The sequence below is a fragment of the Phycodurus eques genome, chromosome 5 (assembly GCF_024500275.1).
Source record: "Phycodurus eques isolate BA_2022a chromosome 5, UOR_Pequ_1.1, whole genome shotgun sequence".
Lineage (NCBI taxonomy): Eukaryota > Metazoa > Chordata > Actinopteri > Syngnathiformes > Syngnathidae > Phycodurus > Phycodurus eques.
Window position 1 is genome coordinate 11,775,960 of NC_084529.1, and position 19,903 is coordinate 11,795,862.

Here is a 19,903-nt window from a genome sequence, read left to right on the forward strand (position 1 = left end):
ATTCTCCCTATTTTCATATGCTGTCATTACAACACTAAGACAAGCATTGTCTTGAAATAGAAAATCTTTACATCATTAATACTTTTGGATGGCAGAATTTGGAATACTGTTCATAAGGCTGTTGTTGTGCCCATTGTTCTCTCGCCCCTCCCACTCATTCAAGCCCCCTACCCTTTTTTCTCTCTCTACGCACTGTCTCTCTTACTTTGTCTCTCCATCTCAAAACAACAAGCCGAGCCAGACTATTGCCCCAAAGAGCCTGGTTTCTGTTCGAGGTTTCTTATTTAGAGGGAGTTTTTCCTTGCCTCCATTGCCAAATGCTTGCTGATGTGGGGTTTCATTGCTTTTCCTATATACAGAGGTGGGTAGTAACACGCTACATTTACTCCGTTACATTTACTCAAGTAACATTTTTGATAAACTGTACTTGTCAGAGTACATTAAATACACTGTACTTTTTACTTTTACTTGAGTATTTATGTGAAGAAGGATTTATACTTTTACTCCGTTACAATCATCGACATGCTGTTCACTACTTTTATTTATCCATTCTTGTGTTTGCGCGTCTATTTTTAGACTGCATCTTTGACTTCCGCATAAGGCGCCCATTGCGCCAATTGAACGTTACCACAGAGACGTTTGACTCAAGTCCACTAATCAAACGACACAAGGCAGTCATCTGACTGTGCACGTTGCCTTTTGGGGGGGTGGGGGGTTGGGGGGGGGGGGGGGGGGTGGAACAGCCGCGCGTGTTTACTTTACAGATTAAAAAAAAAAAAAAAAACAGCTTTGTCATCCAGCTCTTAAATTGTGACTGCCCAAACTTGGATACACTTCCACACACACTTCCAACTTGAGAAAACACCTTGCGGTAAGTTGCAGCTGTTTCTATTGTTGTTTTGACAGTGGATATGGCAACATTAGCCTTGTCCTATGCTGTTGCACAAGCACACGCCCACATAATCACTAATTCTAGTCAGCAGCTTCAGCTTCTTCATTAAGTCATTTAAGTTATTAAAGCAAGCAAATCATGTTTCCATATATTTTTTTCTTTTATTTGATGTTGATGCTCACTACCTTTTATTTTTACTTGTCAGATTATTCTAAAGTAACAGTACTCTTACTTGAGTACAATATTTGGCTACTCTACCCACCTCTACCTATATACATATGTAATGTGTGAAGAGTGAGGTTCTTGACCTGCTCAACGTGAAAAGTGACTTGAGATATCCTCTATTGTGAATTAGCACTACATAAATAAAATTGACTTGACTTGATTAGACTGTAATTTAAATGTAATTTTATGTAGGAGAAAATGACTAGAATGTTACCACCAAGCACTTTGCCAATAAATTAATATAAATGCTAAATGCAAATACTGTAAATGTAGAATTTTATTTTTGGGTCAGAGTTGACACTGATGTACAGTACAAGGAAATTGTAAAAATGTATTAAAGGTGTACTACACAAGAGGTCTCTGTGACCTCTTGTGTAGTCTTGGCTCGCTTTGAAAGGTTTGCGCCTGTCTCAGAACCAAATTATCTAATTGTTGGACACAACACCAGGTGCCAGTAGGTATTAGAAGTACTACATACTGTATAACATGTCTTCACTCGTTGACAACATTGTTGACAGTAGGCTTACATGGAGGAGGAAAATACAATCCCCTCAAAACACATTGCAGCAGTGAGGCCAATTCCATTATTTTTGCTGTAGTCTGTGATCAAAAGATAAGTATGGGACAAGAGATCAACATTGCAGTTTTAATTTGAGGTATTTACATCTGACTGGATACAAGATGGTGTCATTATTTGTCACAAAACATCCTAATTTTAAGTGAGCAAATATATTAGAACAGATAGACTTCAAATAAATTAAAGTGAATGCGACCTCATATTTGGTTGAAAACCAATTAACTTTGCCAAACGTTTGCATTGTAATTGTGTGATGGTTGCCAGACTTAAGTTAGCCTATTTCAATTTATTTATTTATTTATTTATTTATTTGGGGGGGGGGTTATTCTCTTAGGTCTCGTACGTAGAATGCATGCTACATAGGGTTTATGTCTGGAGATTGATTTGGACAGTGTAAAACCACCTTTTGCCCTGGATGAACTCTGTTGTTGTTTTGAAAGTGTCTTTGGGTCATTATCTTGTTGCATGATAAAGGATCTCCCAATCAGTTTGGTTACACCTTTAAGTTGCCTGACAAGTTCTTTTTTTTTAAGTCATGAATCACAATCAGAATATCACAATAGCCTCACCTATCTTTTTTCAAAATAGCCCCAACAGCAAGCGTTGCTGAAACATCCTGTTTTTGCGTGTGTTTTGTTTATTTATTTTTGTGGTTCAATTTCACGGTGGCCGACTGGTTAGAGCGTCAGCCTCACAGTTCTGAGGACCCGGGTTCAATACCCGGCCCTGCCTGTGTGGAGTTTACATGTTCTCCCCGTGCCTGCGTGGGCTGAGGCTCCAGCACGCCCGAGATCCTAGGGAGGAGAAGTGGCTCAGAAAATGGATGGATGGATGGAATTACTTATACCAGGCATTTAAACCACAATTAAAGTGTTGCTGCCAAGCTCAACAAAAATGTATGTATGACACGAGAATAAAATTTCTCATGATAAGCAATGTTTTTGTGGATTTTGACGGACAGATTGCTGCTTTTGCAATGTATTTGAAAGCCAGTTGCTTCCACTACATTAGGATGGAAGAGAAGAGAAGAGAAAAGAAGAGAAGAGAAGAGAAGAGAAGAGAAGAGAAGAGAAGAGAAGAGAAGAGAAGAGAAGAGAAGAGAAGAGAAGAGAAGAGAAGAGAAGAGAAGAGAAGTGGCAGTTGTTTCCATTAACATTGTGGGTTCTACGTTTTTTCATCATATGGTACTGACAGTTTTGTGATGTATGTGATAACATACATTGGTTAAGACATAATATTATAATATTGCACTAATAAATATGTAAAACATAAGGAGTATGTCAGTTTGATGTTAATTGAGTAAGGGTGTAGGATATGAATATTGTACCATGTAATTATTATAACAACATGATTGAAGTATCTGAATCAAGACAAGAGAGGAAAACGTATATTACAATAAGAGTAAGGGTGCAACAATGTTAATGGATGTTCCAGTAAACATAGTTTGATATAGTTCTTGATAACATTAACATTAAGAGCGCAGTAATATGAGGAGAAATCTATTCTATGTATACGGGATGTCCCGATCCGGTCACGTGATCGAAAATCGGGACCAATCACGTGATTTTCAGCTGATCGAGATCTGGTGAAAAAGATCGGTTTCCTTCATTTTCTGACATTTTAAATGTCACAAAGAGACAATAATCAAACGGTACAAAGATCTTGCCAAATGGAACAGTATTAGTTTCGTTTTATACTAAACTATTTGTTTATGTGTGCGTGCGTTACATACACGCACATTACGTACGCGCACACACACAGTCTCCGGCCTCCCTGAGCGTGCTTGAAACTGTTTAATGACACCCCAAGTGTAGTTTACTGTAAAACTAGATACGCAACAAAAACAATTACACGCGTTGTATATTTTAATACAAAACACACACGATCGTTTTCTAAATGGCCAGCATAATGCTAACAGTCAATGGAAAACCCCTTTGACGGGCGAGCTAGAATTAGCATTAGATCATGGGGGAAGAGTTACTTTCAAATAACGGATATTTATACACAAACTCCGTAATAACACATACAGACATGAAATATAAAAATACTCAGAGGCATATATTCTTCCTAATGTGTGATAAACGAGTTAAATTAATGTTTTATCGCGACGTGCTTCTTCCATTCTTTTTTTTTTCTTTTTTTACTGCAATCGTGTAGCTCCATGCATGCATTGTACCACACTGCCCCAAAGAGGCCACAGCGCGCACAGCAGGAACAGTAGATCCAGTCATTTTGTTCCCCCTGTCTGTCTGACATGAAATCCGGCAAAGGTTTTCCTGTTTTAGGTAAATTAGGATTGTCAACATTATTTATATTTTCTAAATGCCAAATATTTATTTTATATTATTATCATTTGTTTTTTTTTAATATATTATTTTTAAACATTTATTATTCATTAATTTATTTGATGTATCCAATTGGGTCTCAGTATCAACAGATACTTTAAATCAAAAACTTGGACTCGGGGGCAAAAAAATTTGATCGGAACATCCCTACTATTTATGTAACTATAAATACTTTATTATACATTTTATGTGTACAGTATAGCGTAGAAATGTGCATAACATAAATTGTTTTGGAGTTTTTTGGGGGAGGGCTGTTAGGAAATTATAATTCCCCAAATAAAGTGTTTGTAATGTTTCATTTTATGGTCCTTGATCAGTACAAATTGATGGTATGGCAACCATGTTAATCTGTTGCCCTTTTCTGATAATCCAGCAAAGACCCCACACAAAATGCTTTCTGGGCACTCTCCCGCAATGGTATGTCCCATTATTACTTAATCAGCACTGATCCTGGGCACATATCCAAAAGAGATTTTTGGAATTTTCGTATGACAGACAGCTCTACTAATCCAAGTTTCAAACAACCAAACTCCCCTTACATAAGAGAGGCATGTGCATAATATTATGCTGATACAGTATATGTTTTTTAATGCAGAATCAGCATGGAAGAAAGACCCGCTTGGGCTTCATGCTGTTCTGGCATTATGACACTCTGCGCTCTCATACTGCTACATCTTGTAAGGTGTGTGTGTGATCCATGTTTGTGTAATATCAAGCGATGCATATGGAATGCTAATGGTTAATCTTAGAAATAACCGAAAGTGTAGTCAAAAGGATCAGGAAACTGACGTTACCAGAGGAGAGTAGAAAGAGAGGAAAAACTTATCAAAGTAATGTAAAAACAGATGGGCCAACAGACATAATGGGACATAATAACGAGAATGGTGTGCAGCAGGTAGGCGAGACAGGGTTGCAGACAGACAAGTAAAAACTATGGTCAAGTCATTGAACACTGAAATTCGGTTGAAAGCTAAACCTCATAAATCACTGTTAAGTGTCGTCATCCGTCGAAGGGATTTTGCTTGGGCTTTTTTCCGTCTCAGTTTTTCAAATTTCCATTTGAGGATTAGTCATCTGCTGAAAAGAATGATGGAAAAGGTCCACAGTAGTATGATAGGCAGCTGTTTTCCGCAGTGTAGCGACAGTATATTAGTAATTTTCTGTTGCTCAGTAAGTATGTCACCTATAAAAGGCAACTGGTGACAAATTCAAATTACGTTGTTGAAGAAAGCATTTACAGCATCACATATTGGGGTTCTCTAGAGAAAAAGTGCTAAACACAATTGTTCTTCAAAACCATTGAATAAAAACGAGTTGACTTTTGCTGAAAGACATAACACATACACATACATATCCAATATAGTAATTACAACAACAGTTTTTAGCATTATTGTGTCATTTACAGCTACAAAGCAAGATGTCATTTGGATGTGTTGACACAAAAATGCTTTGTAGATATCCTTAAAGCCTAGCTTTGCCAAATATTCAACTCCATGCATTACTTATTAACCTTCTCCCTTTTTGCCAGCGAGCGGTCTTCTTGTCACATTTTCTGCCCTAAATGTTTGGCAGCCGTTCACAAAAGCTGTTCCATGCTCTGGAGATCTTATGTAGTGTACAATAACTCTGCTTTACTCTCATTGTGTGTGCGTTTTTTGTGCGCATAGATACAGTATATCAGCGCCTGTTAAAAGTGACTGACGCTGACATCAGCAAACTATTCTAACAAGTCAAGCACTACAAAGGTGAAAATATTCAGTAGCATGGTAGTACATCATGTTCTTTGAGGATTTATGCATTTTAATGGAATTAGTATAAAGGATGACCTCTAAAGTAGTGAACAAAAGAAGGGAGTCTGACTTAAACACTGATATGCTGATACTTACACGCTCCCTTTCACATCTTCCTGTGACAAAACAGTCACAGTACATATGGGAATGGGAATTCCCTGAAATCCAGGGGCAAAAGGTGTACAATTAAGAGTGTAACAATTGAGACATGACTTGACCCCACTGAGTTGCAACGCATGACAAAGGCGCTAATTCACAGGCAGGCGGTGCCGCTTGTTAACTTATTGACGACAAATTAAAGTGAGATGCAGATTTATAGAGCACTGATCCCCAACCGCATGCCATGAGAGATCAACAAGTGTTCCGTTACCAATTTCACTTAATTGGTCCAAAGATTATTAATTTACTACAACCAAGCTACTGCTGTTTATCTATGTCAGCAATGTATAGTGACAGACAGAACAATTAAATGTCATTTCACTATGATGGCAGAAGGTACAATTCATTAATTAATTCAGTATATACTTTTAAGACATTTCTGTGAGATTTTTCCAATGTAAAATATGTGCCTTGGTTCAATTAATGTTGCGAAACACTTAGGGCTGCAGCTCGCGAATATTTTTCGAATGGATTATTCTACCGACTATTCCATCAGTTAATCAAATAATTGGATAAAATTGTATGTTGCATCACATTTCAGTGTGAAATATTTTTTCTGATTACTGTTTATGAACTGATTTTTGTTTATTTGGTATTGTTTAATAATGAAGCAAAACCAAATAAACAACAATTACGCAATATCACACGAAAGGGAGTGATTTTGTACTCACCAACTTTTTGGAAACTAAGAGCTACTACTTGGGTACTGATTAATGCAAAGGGCTACAACCAGTAGTTTGTAATACACTTCTGAGGCTGCTTCAGGTACAGCTACATGTCAATTGCAGGTTATTCATACTACGGCTGCAAATGACAATTATTTTCACAATAGATTTAACCGTCTATTGTTTTTCCCCCCCAGAAATTAATTATAATTCAGTTCCTGGGTTGGTCCATAAATCTAAAAACAATAGGCGAAAATGATCCATCCATTGATCCATTTTCCGAACCGCTTATGCTCACTAGGGTCACAGGTGAGCTGGCACCTATTTTCGCTAACTTCGGGCTAGAGGCAGGGTACACCCTGCACTGGTCGGCAGCCAATCGCAGGGCACTATAATTCAGTTCCTGGTTTGGTCCATAACATGTCAAAAAACAGGAAATTATTGTTTTTCAAAGTAAAAGCAGATGTTTGAAAATGCAAATGCAAATAGTCAGTTTGCTTTCATGGAGGACTACAGAAGTGAGACAATATTTACTGTTGAGAGGCTGAAATAAGAGGATTTGGCCAATTTTAAGTTCAATAATGGCGCTAAATGATAAAAATTAATTATCGAAATAGTTTTTAATTAATTTGATAATCGATTAGCTGTCCATTAATCCATTACTTGTTGTATTTCTGGAAGCACTGTTCTGGGGAACGGCGGCACTAGTCGAGGTACTCATTTCTTTTGTGTCTGTCTGACTTGCTGTTCTTGCTGGCGCTCAGTTTTTATTCTAACAGTCCGCTGGGCATGACTGGCATATACTTTGTTTTGGGGTCTATGGGGCAGTTATGATCCAACCCAAGAAATGAAAATAAGTTGTGCCTTCTTTCATCCATACATTTTCTATAGCACTTGTCCACACTGGTGTCACGGGTGAGCTAGAGACAATCCCATTTTACTTTGGGCGAGAGGCTCACTGATATCAAATAAAGGGAAATTACCTTATATACAGTAAATCATCTGAGACACTTAAGAGGCCTGCAGAAAATGAGACTTGCCTCACCTATCACTATTCCACCTTCGTGAAGACCAATGGAAGAACAAGAGGATAATCCCTTCCTGTCCCACAGTGGGATAAATTACATTGATGAGGGGCTGGGACTCCATCCATTCCTCCATTTTCTATACCGCTTATCCTGTTCAGTGTTACGTTGAACTGGAGCCTGTCCCAGACTTTGGTGAAAGGTAGACTGTCACTGCACTCCGGACTGGTCACCAGTAAATCACAGGGCAGCAACTTGCAGTAACCCTCTTAAAGATACTTCTTCAACTCTGGGGGTAATTCAAATCTCAACACTGCATTTATGGTACAAGGAGTATTATCTGTATTCTATTTTCTGCTAGTTTTAAACTTCATAATGGATGGGAATGTTTTTTTGTTGTTGTTGCTGTGGCCGTGTAGCTGTATTAAGCAGTCAGACACAACAACTGACTCTTGTAATCTCTCGCTGTTACGGCTGCGTAACACAGTGACAAATAATCTGCCTCTCTATAGCTCTCCTCCTCGTTGTGCGTGTGTGTGTGTTTGTCTGTGTGTGGGTGTGGATTGTAATCAGTCAGTTTAGCTCCTCATCTCAGTAAACACCATTAGCCCAGAAGGCCAAACCAGCCAATCAAAGTCTTGTACGTCCCGCCGAGTGGCCAATAGCGGCTAGGTACAAAGTCTCTCGTGACACGCTGACCTGCTGCACATCGGTGTGCGTTGCTATGGAAACCCACTGTACTGTATAGAGCAGCTCTGTGGAAATGCAGTGGGCTGCGGGAGGAAAGAGAAAGGTAGGAGGAGAACAAACGTAGGAGACGAGTAAAAAGCCAAACAACAACAGGCGCTTCTTCAGATCAGATGTATTGGAGGGCAGAGTGTAGCTGTCAGCTGATACATGACAGAGAAAGATAGCTAGATCTGTGTACAGTCAATGGGATACTACACTAGTGTAGATATCAGGAGTGATACTTTAGCAGACCTTAAAAAAGCAAGGAAACTAACACCTACATTGTGAGATTAGGAAATACGTACAACTGCAATTAATTGTACATTTCAACTACAATTGTATATCAAAATAAGGCCAGTAAACATATATTTGTTGACAAGGTGAGGCGATCGAGATGTAGTTTGAAATTGAGTATTTCACATATGAAGTATGAAATATGTATAGATACTTGGGATGGTGGAAAAAAAACAACCAGTTCAGATCAATGCATTGTCATAATTGAACTGTCTGTAATTTGATTTAGACTCGCAAAACCCATTACAATTAGGAAAAGAATTTTTTTCCTGCTTATCTGTGACATAACTCATCTTCACATTACCCTTTTGTTATTTATAAGATTTATTATTCAATATATAAACAAACTTCTAGGTAGGGCTGGGCGATTAATGGAAATGTAATTGTGATTTTGATTTCGGCTACTCACGATCATGTTGTAATCGAATAAAAACGATTCATGTGCCATGGCGCGAGTTGTGTACGCAAGATCCTGCATTGTAAAAGCACCATGAACCCTGTGTTGCTTCCTTCAGCAAGTGGGTGATGTATCTTATTCTGCCCTTCCTGAGCATGTTCGATGGCAACCCATATGGAATTTTCTGTAAAACTAAACGTAAAACAAAAAGAATTACACCTATTTTATATTGATATAAGACTCACATCATTTTAGAAATCACCATCTTAAAGGGCCCATATTTTGGCTATTTAGACCTCCATAAAGTGACTCTCTAACATGGACTTAGTAGAAAAGTGTCCATTTCAATGAAAAAAAACACCTTGGTTTTATCATACGAGTGTCACTAAAAGGCCCCTCTGTCAGTTACTTCTGTTTGACCCAGTTTTGTATCCGCTTTGTCCATATTTGGGTAAGACTGCCCCCTTTCCTCTGATTGGTTGCCACTTGCCTCTGTGTAGAAGACCCACTTTCGAGAGCTCACGTGTTTGTTATGCTGACAGCACTGGCTCGGGAGCAGAGAGGTAGGCGGAGATATTCACTCGTGACACAGATAAGCTCGGGAAATTTGAATGACCTGATTTCAAGCCTCTGGGCAGAAAAAAGTCTGGAACTCAGGAATGTGTGGACGATTGTAATTCATATTTCACATGTTTACTTAGGTACAATAGAGCCAATATTACATCCCAAATACAAGAAAAAGTTGGTTTGGTAAAATACTGGACCTTTAATGCTAACAGTTAATAGAAGACCCTATTGACGGGCTTGCTAAAATTAGCATTAGATCACGAGAAGGATTTACCTTGAAATAACAAATATTCACATACAAATGCCGTAGTAACACATACAGACAGGTAGCATAACAATACTCGCATGCTTATATTCATCCTAAACTGTGAAAAACAAGTTTAATAAAGTGTTCTATGGTTACTTTCTTTTTCTACTTTTTTTTTTTTTTTTTTTTTAGCTTATGTTAAAACTGCACCACACTGCCCCAAGGAGGCCAAGGATCGCACAGCAGGAACGGCAGATACAGTCATGGCTTCTTATAAAAACGTTTTTTCCCCTACTGTCTGGCATGAAATCAGACTAAAATTTTCCTGTTTTAAATCAATTAGGATTGCCAAAATGATTTATAATAACATCGGCACCCCAGGGCTGCCAATGTTTTTAGCCATGACTGTATTTATTTATTTTCTTTCTATTTTGGGGTGAATTTTAAGTTTTGAAATCAATAAATAATGGTGTTTCACTTAATACCGACGTACAGGCAAGAACTTAAATGCGCGAAGCCTACAGTGAAAACCGTGAAAAAGTGGACCAATGAAGCAAAGATGGAACTTCAAAGCTGCTTAGACTGCTTTGAAAATTCAGCTGGCAGCCTGGATGAATATCACATCACATCCTGTCACATCCTATATCCGTTTCTGTGAAGATGGGTGTGTACCAACAAAGTCATTTCGCACATTCGACAACAACAAGCTGTGGTTCACTGCCAAACTTAAGCAGCTTCGCCAAGCCAAGGAGGACGCATATCAGAGCAGGACAGGGTTCTGTATAATTACGCTAGAAACCTGCTGACTAAAGAAATTAACATTGCAAAGAGGAACTATGCAGCAAAGTTGGAAAAACAGTTTAGCGCTAACGACTCTAAATCAGTCTGGCATGCATTCCAATCGCTGACAAATTCCAAGCGACGATCCCCCCAAGCTGAGAACAATAGCACACTAGCCAACGACTTGAATACCTTCTACGGCAGATTTGAAAAGGATACTTTCACACCCCACACCCACCCAGCCGCACCACCGACCACTATCACACCTCTGACTTCTGCGTTAACCATCCACGAACAGGATGTGAGCAACAAAAGATTAACAAAGCGGCAGGCCCACACCATGTGTCCCCATCCTGCCTCAAAGTCTTCCATACCAGCTAATAACTCCCAAATAAGCTAACTGCATATACGCTAGTGCATCACAGTGATTCTAGCACTTTACCTTTTGAATGACTTTGGCCACTCGTCATATTCACAACCTCCCTCGTCCTGATTTAAAAGTACTTCGGATGACAATCATCATCCAGACAGGCGTCTTTATGTCATGTGTTCATCAAACTGATTCATGCAACTGTACAGCTGTCCATCCAGCTATCCTTTACATTGTCTCCTGTAGACCATCTGTCTGGCTGAATGTCAAGCCCTCTCTGTCCTGATGAAACCTTTCAAACTAATCTAGTCTGTAGATATCATCGCACCGCCCGCAATGGAGTGTGTACGCGTGCGTGTCTTTGTGTGTGGTCCAGAACAGCATTGTCCTTGTTAGATATATTGTAGAAGTTATCATTTATTTGCTTAGCTTGCATTAGTATTATGGACAATGTTTAGAAAGAAAGATGTCTCGCCTTCAAGAAGATGACTCAGCAGGAATCATCTGAGAGAAGGACGTGGCCGGGACGTGGCAGGTGCCATGTTTTCACCTTGAAACCCTACCCTTAGTGTGTTGTGTCTTGTAGCTTAGTACGTTATGTCTTGTAAACTTAGAAACCTCCCTATTTTCAAATAAATGCAGGAGCGACGGGAGAGATTGTTTAGAGCGTGTTGAGAGGCTGTAATCTGAACAATCTCCCATGCGCCCTCCTCATGAGTAAAATGACCAACGTCTTCATTCCTTTTGTGTTTATTCATTATAATGTTTGGTGAGATAAATCCAACATTAAATTGGTCCTTCGAGCCGGATGTCAACACACCCGAGGATTCCAGTTGTGGAGCCGACACCCAGTTAAGAGACCGTGGCCACGGCAATTGAGACCCTTTCCGGGACTGGTCTTCGTACTCCTCAACTGGGATCTGAAGGTTGACGACAATCCACAGGATTGAAGACGACTGGTGAGTTAAATTTTTTAATTTTTTTAAAGAGTGAATGTATCGCGCGACAAAGAAGTCTGCGGCGAAATAAACCTTGTGTAATACTAGTCACTGGCAAGTAAATGGACGGCGGAGTCCTACAAATTCCGCATGGACGGCGGAGTCCTACAAATTCCGCATGGACGGCGGAGTCCTACAAATTCCGCATGGACGGCGGAGTCCTATACGTGCTAAAATTCCGTGTTAAAATAAAAAAAAAAAAAATAATTCAAAAAATAAAGGACGGCGGAGTCCTAGACGTACTTAAAATTCCGTGCCTTTGTGTTTTCGTGTTTCCATGTTTTCGTGTGTTTGTTAAAACGTTACTAATTTCGTGTGTGTGTGTGTAAAAGTATGGATGTAAGAGACTGGATTGTAAGTGACAACTGAGTTTGGAAGCAGAGGCAAGAATCCTCCGCCCCATTTGGGGTAGAAGGTTGAGGTTTACCATAACTCAGACATTCATTGTCACCCAGTCATTGTTTGAATAAAGTCAGTATTAGGTCACTCTAGGTGCGAATAAACTGACTTCCAAATTCACAAAAATGGGAAACAATAACAATAAAACGAATCCAACAGAAAGCCTGACGTGTAAAGATTGGAAATGCGTACAACTTCAAAACCCTTCCAAAATAAAAAATTTAAACACGCGGATAACCAAATACGGTTTCGCTGGCTAGCTAAATTCGCAAAAATTAGTTCAACTTCGAAACAAAATAGAGGGTCGACACAAAAAATAATATATCACAAATGGAAAAAGATGGATTTGACGACTTACTTTTTGGCTAAACATGGCGTCTAAAAGAGAAAAAGGATAGGAGAAAAATAAATACTATCGAGGCAAAGAGGGAGATAATTTTAGAGGACGCAGCAGAGTAAGATATGGTCGAAAATGTTATGATAATACCATCTGTTGGTGCTGTGGAGATAAAGGCCACATCGCACGTAACTGCCCTAAGAAAAATAACAGAGAATACGGAGAAACAACCGCATGACTAAGCCAACCTGATTCCCAACTCAACAAATCCTCTTGTTTAATTATTACAGAGAATGAGGAAGTGGATTTCAATTTACAGGACATTCTGAGTTTGGACACAAAAAAACAAAAACCTGAAATAACCTTGTCAATAAATGGGAAAGAAATGAAATTTCCTTGCGATACAAAAGCATGTAGGGAAAAGATCCCAGGTTCCAAACTATCGGGACATAAGGCAATAGTTAAATCTGCAAATACGCAAATTACTTTTGCCATGGAACTTGAACTTGAGCCTGTGTGGATTAGAGAGAGTTCTCCCTCAGGGGAGAACTTGTAAAATGCCAATTTTCAAAGTCCCGGAGTGCCCTGTGAATTTGTTGGGAAGAGATGGCTTATTCCAACTAGGACTTATACTCATTCCATCTTCAAATAAAAATATTGTAGTGAAACGAAAACATGAATTAAAAAGAGACAACCTCTATATGACACTAGAAAACAGAGAGAGTACATTCTATTATACAATCGATATCCCAGACAAACCACCGTTAAACATGGGAGAGGCCCTGTTGTCTGCAGCCTTGCAGCTTATCACACAAATAGAAGATAAAAAAAAAACAATGATGAGCTGCATATAACACTGTGGTACAAAAACACGCCAATGCAAGACCCAGTATATGAAAACAAGTTACGATATGCGACACCTGATAAAATTACTGTAGATTATCTGTACTCAGACAATGAAGCAAAAGTCGCGGCAGGAATTATTTTACTGGACAAATTAAAGGAACTGTATAAAAATACAAGTGTCCCACGTATTTCATTGTGCAAAGATTATGGGTCACAATGGAAACATGTGGGAACATTACTGAAACAAGGATAGGAGACAAATGATTGGCGACAAATAGAAAACAAACTGGAATACAGTGCGTCAACTGGTCTAATCAGGAATGCGATGTTTTGGACAACGCAGGCTGATGAAGGGAGACACATGCATCCTGTATGATTGGACCAAATGATCCTCACTGAAATTGATGAAGAAATATTGACATAAGCAATGCTTTCGTTTCTATACCAATAGAAAAGAACAGTCAAATTTGGTTTGCATTTAAATTTGAGGGAGAAAATATATTTTTACTAGATTACCACAAGGTTACTGTGAAAGTCCAACCATTTATTCACAAGTAATAATAACAAGCATGTCTAAATTCACTCCCCCAGGAGGGCGCGACATGCAAAGATTCATTAGCCTTACTGTGTCATCTAGCAGAGGAGGGACATAAAGTTAACAAGAATAAATTGCAATGGTGTAAAAAAACAAGTCAAATATCTGGTACATAATCTAAGTGTAGGAGGAAGGACTATATTAGAAGGCAGAAAAGCTACAGTTTGAAAAAACCCTAAACCACAAACAAAGAAACATATGATGTCATTTTTAGGTCTGACAAATTAAGGGAGAGCATGGATTCAAAACTATGCAGAAATTATTGCACCATTGTCAAAATTTATGTATGAAGCAAACCTTAAAATGACATCACCTGTTCTATGGAATACAGAGGCGGAAAAGACCTTCTGTGACATTAAACAACATTTGGTGTCCAGGGCTGCGCTCGGCCTTCCAAATTTAATGATAAAACATTCATTCAAATTGTAGATTGTAAAAGCTATGACATGACCTCCGTACTTACACAACAATACGAACAGCCTGCTGTTCGTAGTAGACTTATGTAACGAGACTGCATGCATATTACTGTCAGCGCTTTTGCCGTTTATGTGTGTGCATCTTTGTGTGTGTGCGGAAAAATGCACAGACTCATTGACGATGAGCCCAGTTACTCAAAGGGATTTGATTACACCGATGACGTCAAATGATCATGTTCAATTGGACTTTTTTTTATGTGCTTCAGTGTGACAGGATAGTTGAGGTCTTATTGCATTTATAGTGAAATACTGCCCCGATATGACCTCTTTAAAATCTCTTTTTTCATTCAGACTAAAGTAAAGCATGATATCTTTACTTCCGACGCTTCTGCAAGGATCATCATGCACCTGCTTCTGGACCTTCACACTTAGTATTTATCTAGCTACCGCATACTATCGAACAATATCTCTAGTTGGGTGTTTTGCAATCTTATGGTTTATATTTAAAACTCACAGGTCCAAGCTACAGTACGCTCAAACTGTGAAGCTGTACAATTTCTCACTGTGTATCAGTCATTGTCTCTTTTAAAAGCCCCATAAATCCTGAACAACTCTTTTCAAGTTACAATTAACATGTTAGCATCAGTACAGTGGAGGAGGTGTTACCATGGAAATCTATCTACCTATCTATCTGTCGTTCTGCTGCCTGAATGGCTATATATTGAATTTGATTAGACTAGGAATAGTCATTATTCAACATTTATTTTGAGCGGCCAAATACTGTACTTACTATATAAATTTGGTGTTTACATTGGATTTTTATAAAATATAACAAACATATGAGAATAAGAGAAGTCCAAAAAGTAAAGAAAGAGATGGAGAACCTTACAAATGTTGTCAGTTCTTGAGTGACATAATGAATGAAAGATTGATGAGCTCTATTGTATTTATTTTCTCAATAACTTTTGTTTTCATGGGATTTGCATTTTGAAGCCTTACTTTTTCTTGTTGCCGTCTGTCCTGTGTCTCTTGTTCACTCCTTACTCCTTTCTGACCTGAACTGAAGGTATCTAAATACACAGTGTGTAACAATAACAGGGAGGTTTTTCCATAGGTTTTTGGAAATCAGTGCAAAATTGCATGTAATATATATGCCAGGCATTTATAAACAAAACCCTCTGAATACAATTTGTGAGGTTCATGTGAGAGTCTGTTTCGTGGTTAGCATATCAGCCTCGCAGTGGAGAGGTTATGGATTTGAATTTCGGGCCAGCCCCTCCTGTGTGGAGTTTTCATGTTCTCCCCGTGCCTGCGTGGGTTTTCTCCGGGCACTCCGGTTTCCTCTCACATCCCAAAAACACGCATTAATTGGAGACTCTAAATTGCCCGTAGGTATGACTGTGAGTGCGAATGGTTGTTTGTTTCTATGTGCCCTGCGATTGGCTGGCATCCAGTTCAGGGTGTACCCCGCCTCCTGCCCGATGACAGCTGGGATAGGCTCCAGCACGCCCGCGACCCTAGTGAGGAGAAGTGGCTCAGAAAATGGATGGAAGGATGGATGTGCCTCATGGCACTGAGAGCTCTAACTAACTAACTAAAACACCATGGTTGTATAAAGGGACGAGCAAAATGTCACCTTTGTTTTTCGCCTTTGAGTTACGCCTCCCTTATCCCTAATTAAAAGAGGTTTGGTCCCTTATTTATACGATGCTCCATTAACCAGTAACTGTCAGTTGAGTTAGGGACTTTAAAGTGTGTCCCTATTAATATAAAGCTTTTGTATTTAAACTCCTACTTTTGAGACCTTTTTTTCAAATGTTTGCCTTATCAGGCTCCAAACGATAATGTGATTCGCCACTGCGTGTGTGTGTCTGTGTGTGTGTGTGTGCGTGTGTGTAGGTGTGTGTGTGTGTGTGTGTCCGAGCAAGGTCTGATGACCCTGTAAGACACAGGTATCAAACTGGTGGCCCAGTGGCCAGATCCGGCCCACCACGTCATTTTATGTGGCCTGCGAGATTGCGCATCGACTTTGTGTTTCTTGCTAAAATACCAAATTTCAAATTGTCTCCACTTTTAAAAATATTGAGCAAGCATTTTTTGTTATCAACCCCACTTTTAAAATAAAATTGATTCATACTGTAGTTGAACAGTGTTTACTGGCTTTTGATTTCAAAAGTAATTATCCATTAATTTGTGTATATGTAATAATATGAGGCAATCATACATTGATATGGGTTTGCAGCCATAACGGCCCTCCGAGTGGAACCATAACTGTGATGTGGCCCGTGACAAAAATGAGTTTGACACCCCCGCAGTGTAAGACCTCTTGATAACCTCCGACCATTGTACTTCTGTAACTTCTCTAAACATTCTTCCCTTCACGCTCGAACCAACCAAAACAAAAGTCCGTCCCGCTTACCTCCGTCTGAGTACGTTTCAGTGCCGTATCCGTCTTGCAGCCCGTTGTTCCACGTTCCCTCGTACTTTCCGCTCATCCCGGTGCTTTCCCGTAGGCCGTAGCGTCCCTTAAAGCCGTGCGTCCATTCGCCCTTGTAGACCCATCTACCCTTGTTCTCGACGCCCACGCCGTGTCGTTTGCCCTGCGCCCACGTGCCCTGGTAAGTGTTCCCGCTGGGCCAAGTGTAGACGCCCAGCAGCTCGAAGCCATGGGCCCAAGACCCACAGTACTCGCCCTGGCCCTTGGGTCCTGTGCATATCCCGTGGCCGTGCGCCTTACCCTCCTCCCACCCACCGCAATATGACCCCCCATCGTCAAAGTTGAATCTGCCTCCAGTGGACATGCATGAAACAGGTCTCGGCAATTCACTTGAAGCCTCGACAAAAATAAAAATAAAAGAAAAAGAAAAGAGAGGGAGAAGGAAGGAGGACAGCTTGGTGCTATAGGGATCAGTCCATGGCGTTGACTTTGGAGGTAGCGATCAGATGAGGAGAAGAAGAAGAAGAAGAGGGAGAAGTGAGTGGGAGGGAGAGAACTCCCACTCAGTTCAAAACAGGCGTCTGTGCTCAGATGCAATAAGCTTTGGAAACGGAAGAAGAAGATACAAGGTGGCCCTGCACGGCGGCGTCAGGGATCTCCTGGCGGATATTTCACACCATCCTCCTTGTGGGTTTTTTGGAGCACCAAGTCGCAACTTGCCGGCCCCTGAGAGAAGTGAGAAAGGAGGACGGTGGTCCCGTCACTGCCATTATACGCTCTCATCGGGAGACGAAGCTGTAAGAAAGCTCCAGCAGTCCGCCATGGACCAGCCTACAGACTCCACAACACTCACTTGCCTCCTTCCCTGCTTTCAGTCGCCTCCTCCTCCTCTTCCTCCTCCTCCTCCTCCTCCTCCCCCCCCTCCTCCTCCTCTGTGGCGTGCGGAGCACAGAAGTCTCCGCAATGGTAGCTCATCAAACATCCAAGCTTAGGCTTCCACAATCAGGACCGAGGCCTCGACTGCACGGGCATGTGACGTGGTGTCGGCTCGATCAAAGAAGCTGTTTGTCTTCAACTCTGCTCTCAGGGATTAAGCATAGCGTCAATATATCGGACAACTAAGTAATTCTGTAGCTCACTTTTGGTTCCACACACACGCGTACAGCCAGGGAGCGAACACATACTTAGAAAGGCAGAAGGAAAAAATAAGGGACTAACATAAATTAATTGGGCTTTGCTGCTTTTTCTCTCCCCAGTTAGTGCCAGCAAGCAGCAATGCAGTTTCTTGCTTTACACACACACACACACACGCAGTGAAAATAAATAAGTGAATTGATGAATATCTCCGCCCGTGTTCCTCGTGCGCCTTCTCTGAGTCTATCTGCAGGTCTTTAATCCACTGCGTCCATAAGTGGTTTATCCTCGGCGTGGGTTGCCTTCAGCGTGCCTGCTTGATGAGATAATATCCATCTTTATTGTCTTGTTTTGCTGTCTCCTGTGCTCTTCAGCATCCCCTGCTCATCTCCATGTTTCCCCATGGAGAAGCGGCTGACGCATAGCCTGCCTGCCTGCTTGTCTTGCTCCCACAATTTCTTCTTATCCTCTCTCTCTCTCTCTCTCTCCTAGAAAATCTGCTCATTACAGAGGACTGCAGCCAGCCAAACTGCCCCTCCTCCTTCTACTCTGTAGCACGCTCCAGCTTTTAAAGAGACACAGTCTCACTCAAATCCTCACTCACTTGTAGCTTTTCAATGCTCTTTCTTTCAGTACTGCACCTCACACGCGCTTATTACACCTCACAATGACGATGACTCTAGCAACATAATAATCCATCATATGATGGCCTTTTTTGGGCACTCAAAGGCACTTGATTTAAAAAAAAAAATATATATATATATATATATATATATATATTAAAAAACACAAAACATGCAATTAGTTGTTAGGCGTTTCTATACAAAGTGACATCGCCAAGTACAGCCCTAGCATGCATATTACAGAATTTGTTGCCATTTTTTGTGTAAATGGTGATCAATAGAGGAGTGCAGCGCAGTGGAATAGGCATTTCTAGCCCATTTTGGGGTGTGCTGAAGCACCACTAAATTGAATCCCAGCACCCCTAAAATTTGAGCAATCAAAACAAAAAAAAATGTCAACTGTATGTCCTTTATAAACAACCTAGAAAATTGTACTACTATACAGTACTCGGTGTACTACTATACAGTACTCGGTGATAGCGTAATATTTGATCAACAAAAATGCAGAACCGCCATATTGCCTTAAAAATGGTTTGCTCCACCGCTCTGGTGTGACTACCCGGCTTAAACCAGGATATGTGGCACATTTCGTAACTCAATACCAAGACACTATTATCATTACCAGTCCTTATTTTTGCAGCATTTAATCGTAGGTCATGGTTTATGTTGTTAGGTAGTAGTTAGCTGACTTTTTTTTTTTTTCATTTTTTTAGCTATGAAACGATTCAGGTGGTCAGACAGTACCCCTGTCCTCTGTTTAAATTAGAGAAAGAGAAGTTTGTTGTTGTGTAAGATCCACGTGATAATATTAAAGCCAAGGTGCTATTGAATAGCTTACTGACTGCAAGCCCATTAACATTATTAGCCTCCTCCTTTTTGGACACACTCTGTGTCCGACACAGAGAGAGCAGAGCAAAGAGACGGGGTCACATACAGTATTAGTAGGGAAGCACCAAAATGTCAGCCACTGAAATTTTTTGGCCAAAAATGGCTCAAAAGTGCATTTTCGGTTTCGGTCCAAAAGTCTTTTGTCACCAAAATAAAACAACCAAAACA

At 40.2% G+C, this 19,903-nt stretch overlaps 1 protein-coding gene across 2 annotated transcripts in view; it reads right to left on the minus strand.

The window, feature by feature from the left end:
• jph3b (junctophilin 3b) overlaps positions 1-17,973 on the minus strand; it is a 77,247-nt gene extending 59,274 nt beyond the window's left edge. For both annotated transcript variants that reach the window (XM_061677504.1, XM_061677505.1), the window contains exon 1: positions 17,073-17,973. In XM_061677504.1, the coding sequence (XP_061533488.1) occupies positions 17,073-17,454 (382 nt within the window). In that variant the 5' untranslated portion in view covers positions 17,455-17,973. The remainder of the gene's footprint in view (positions 1-17,072) is intronic.
• Positions 17,974-19,903: the final 1,930 nt, after the last annotated feature.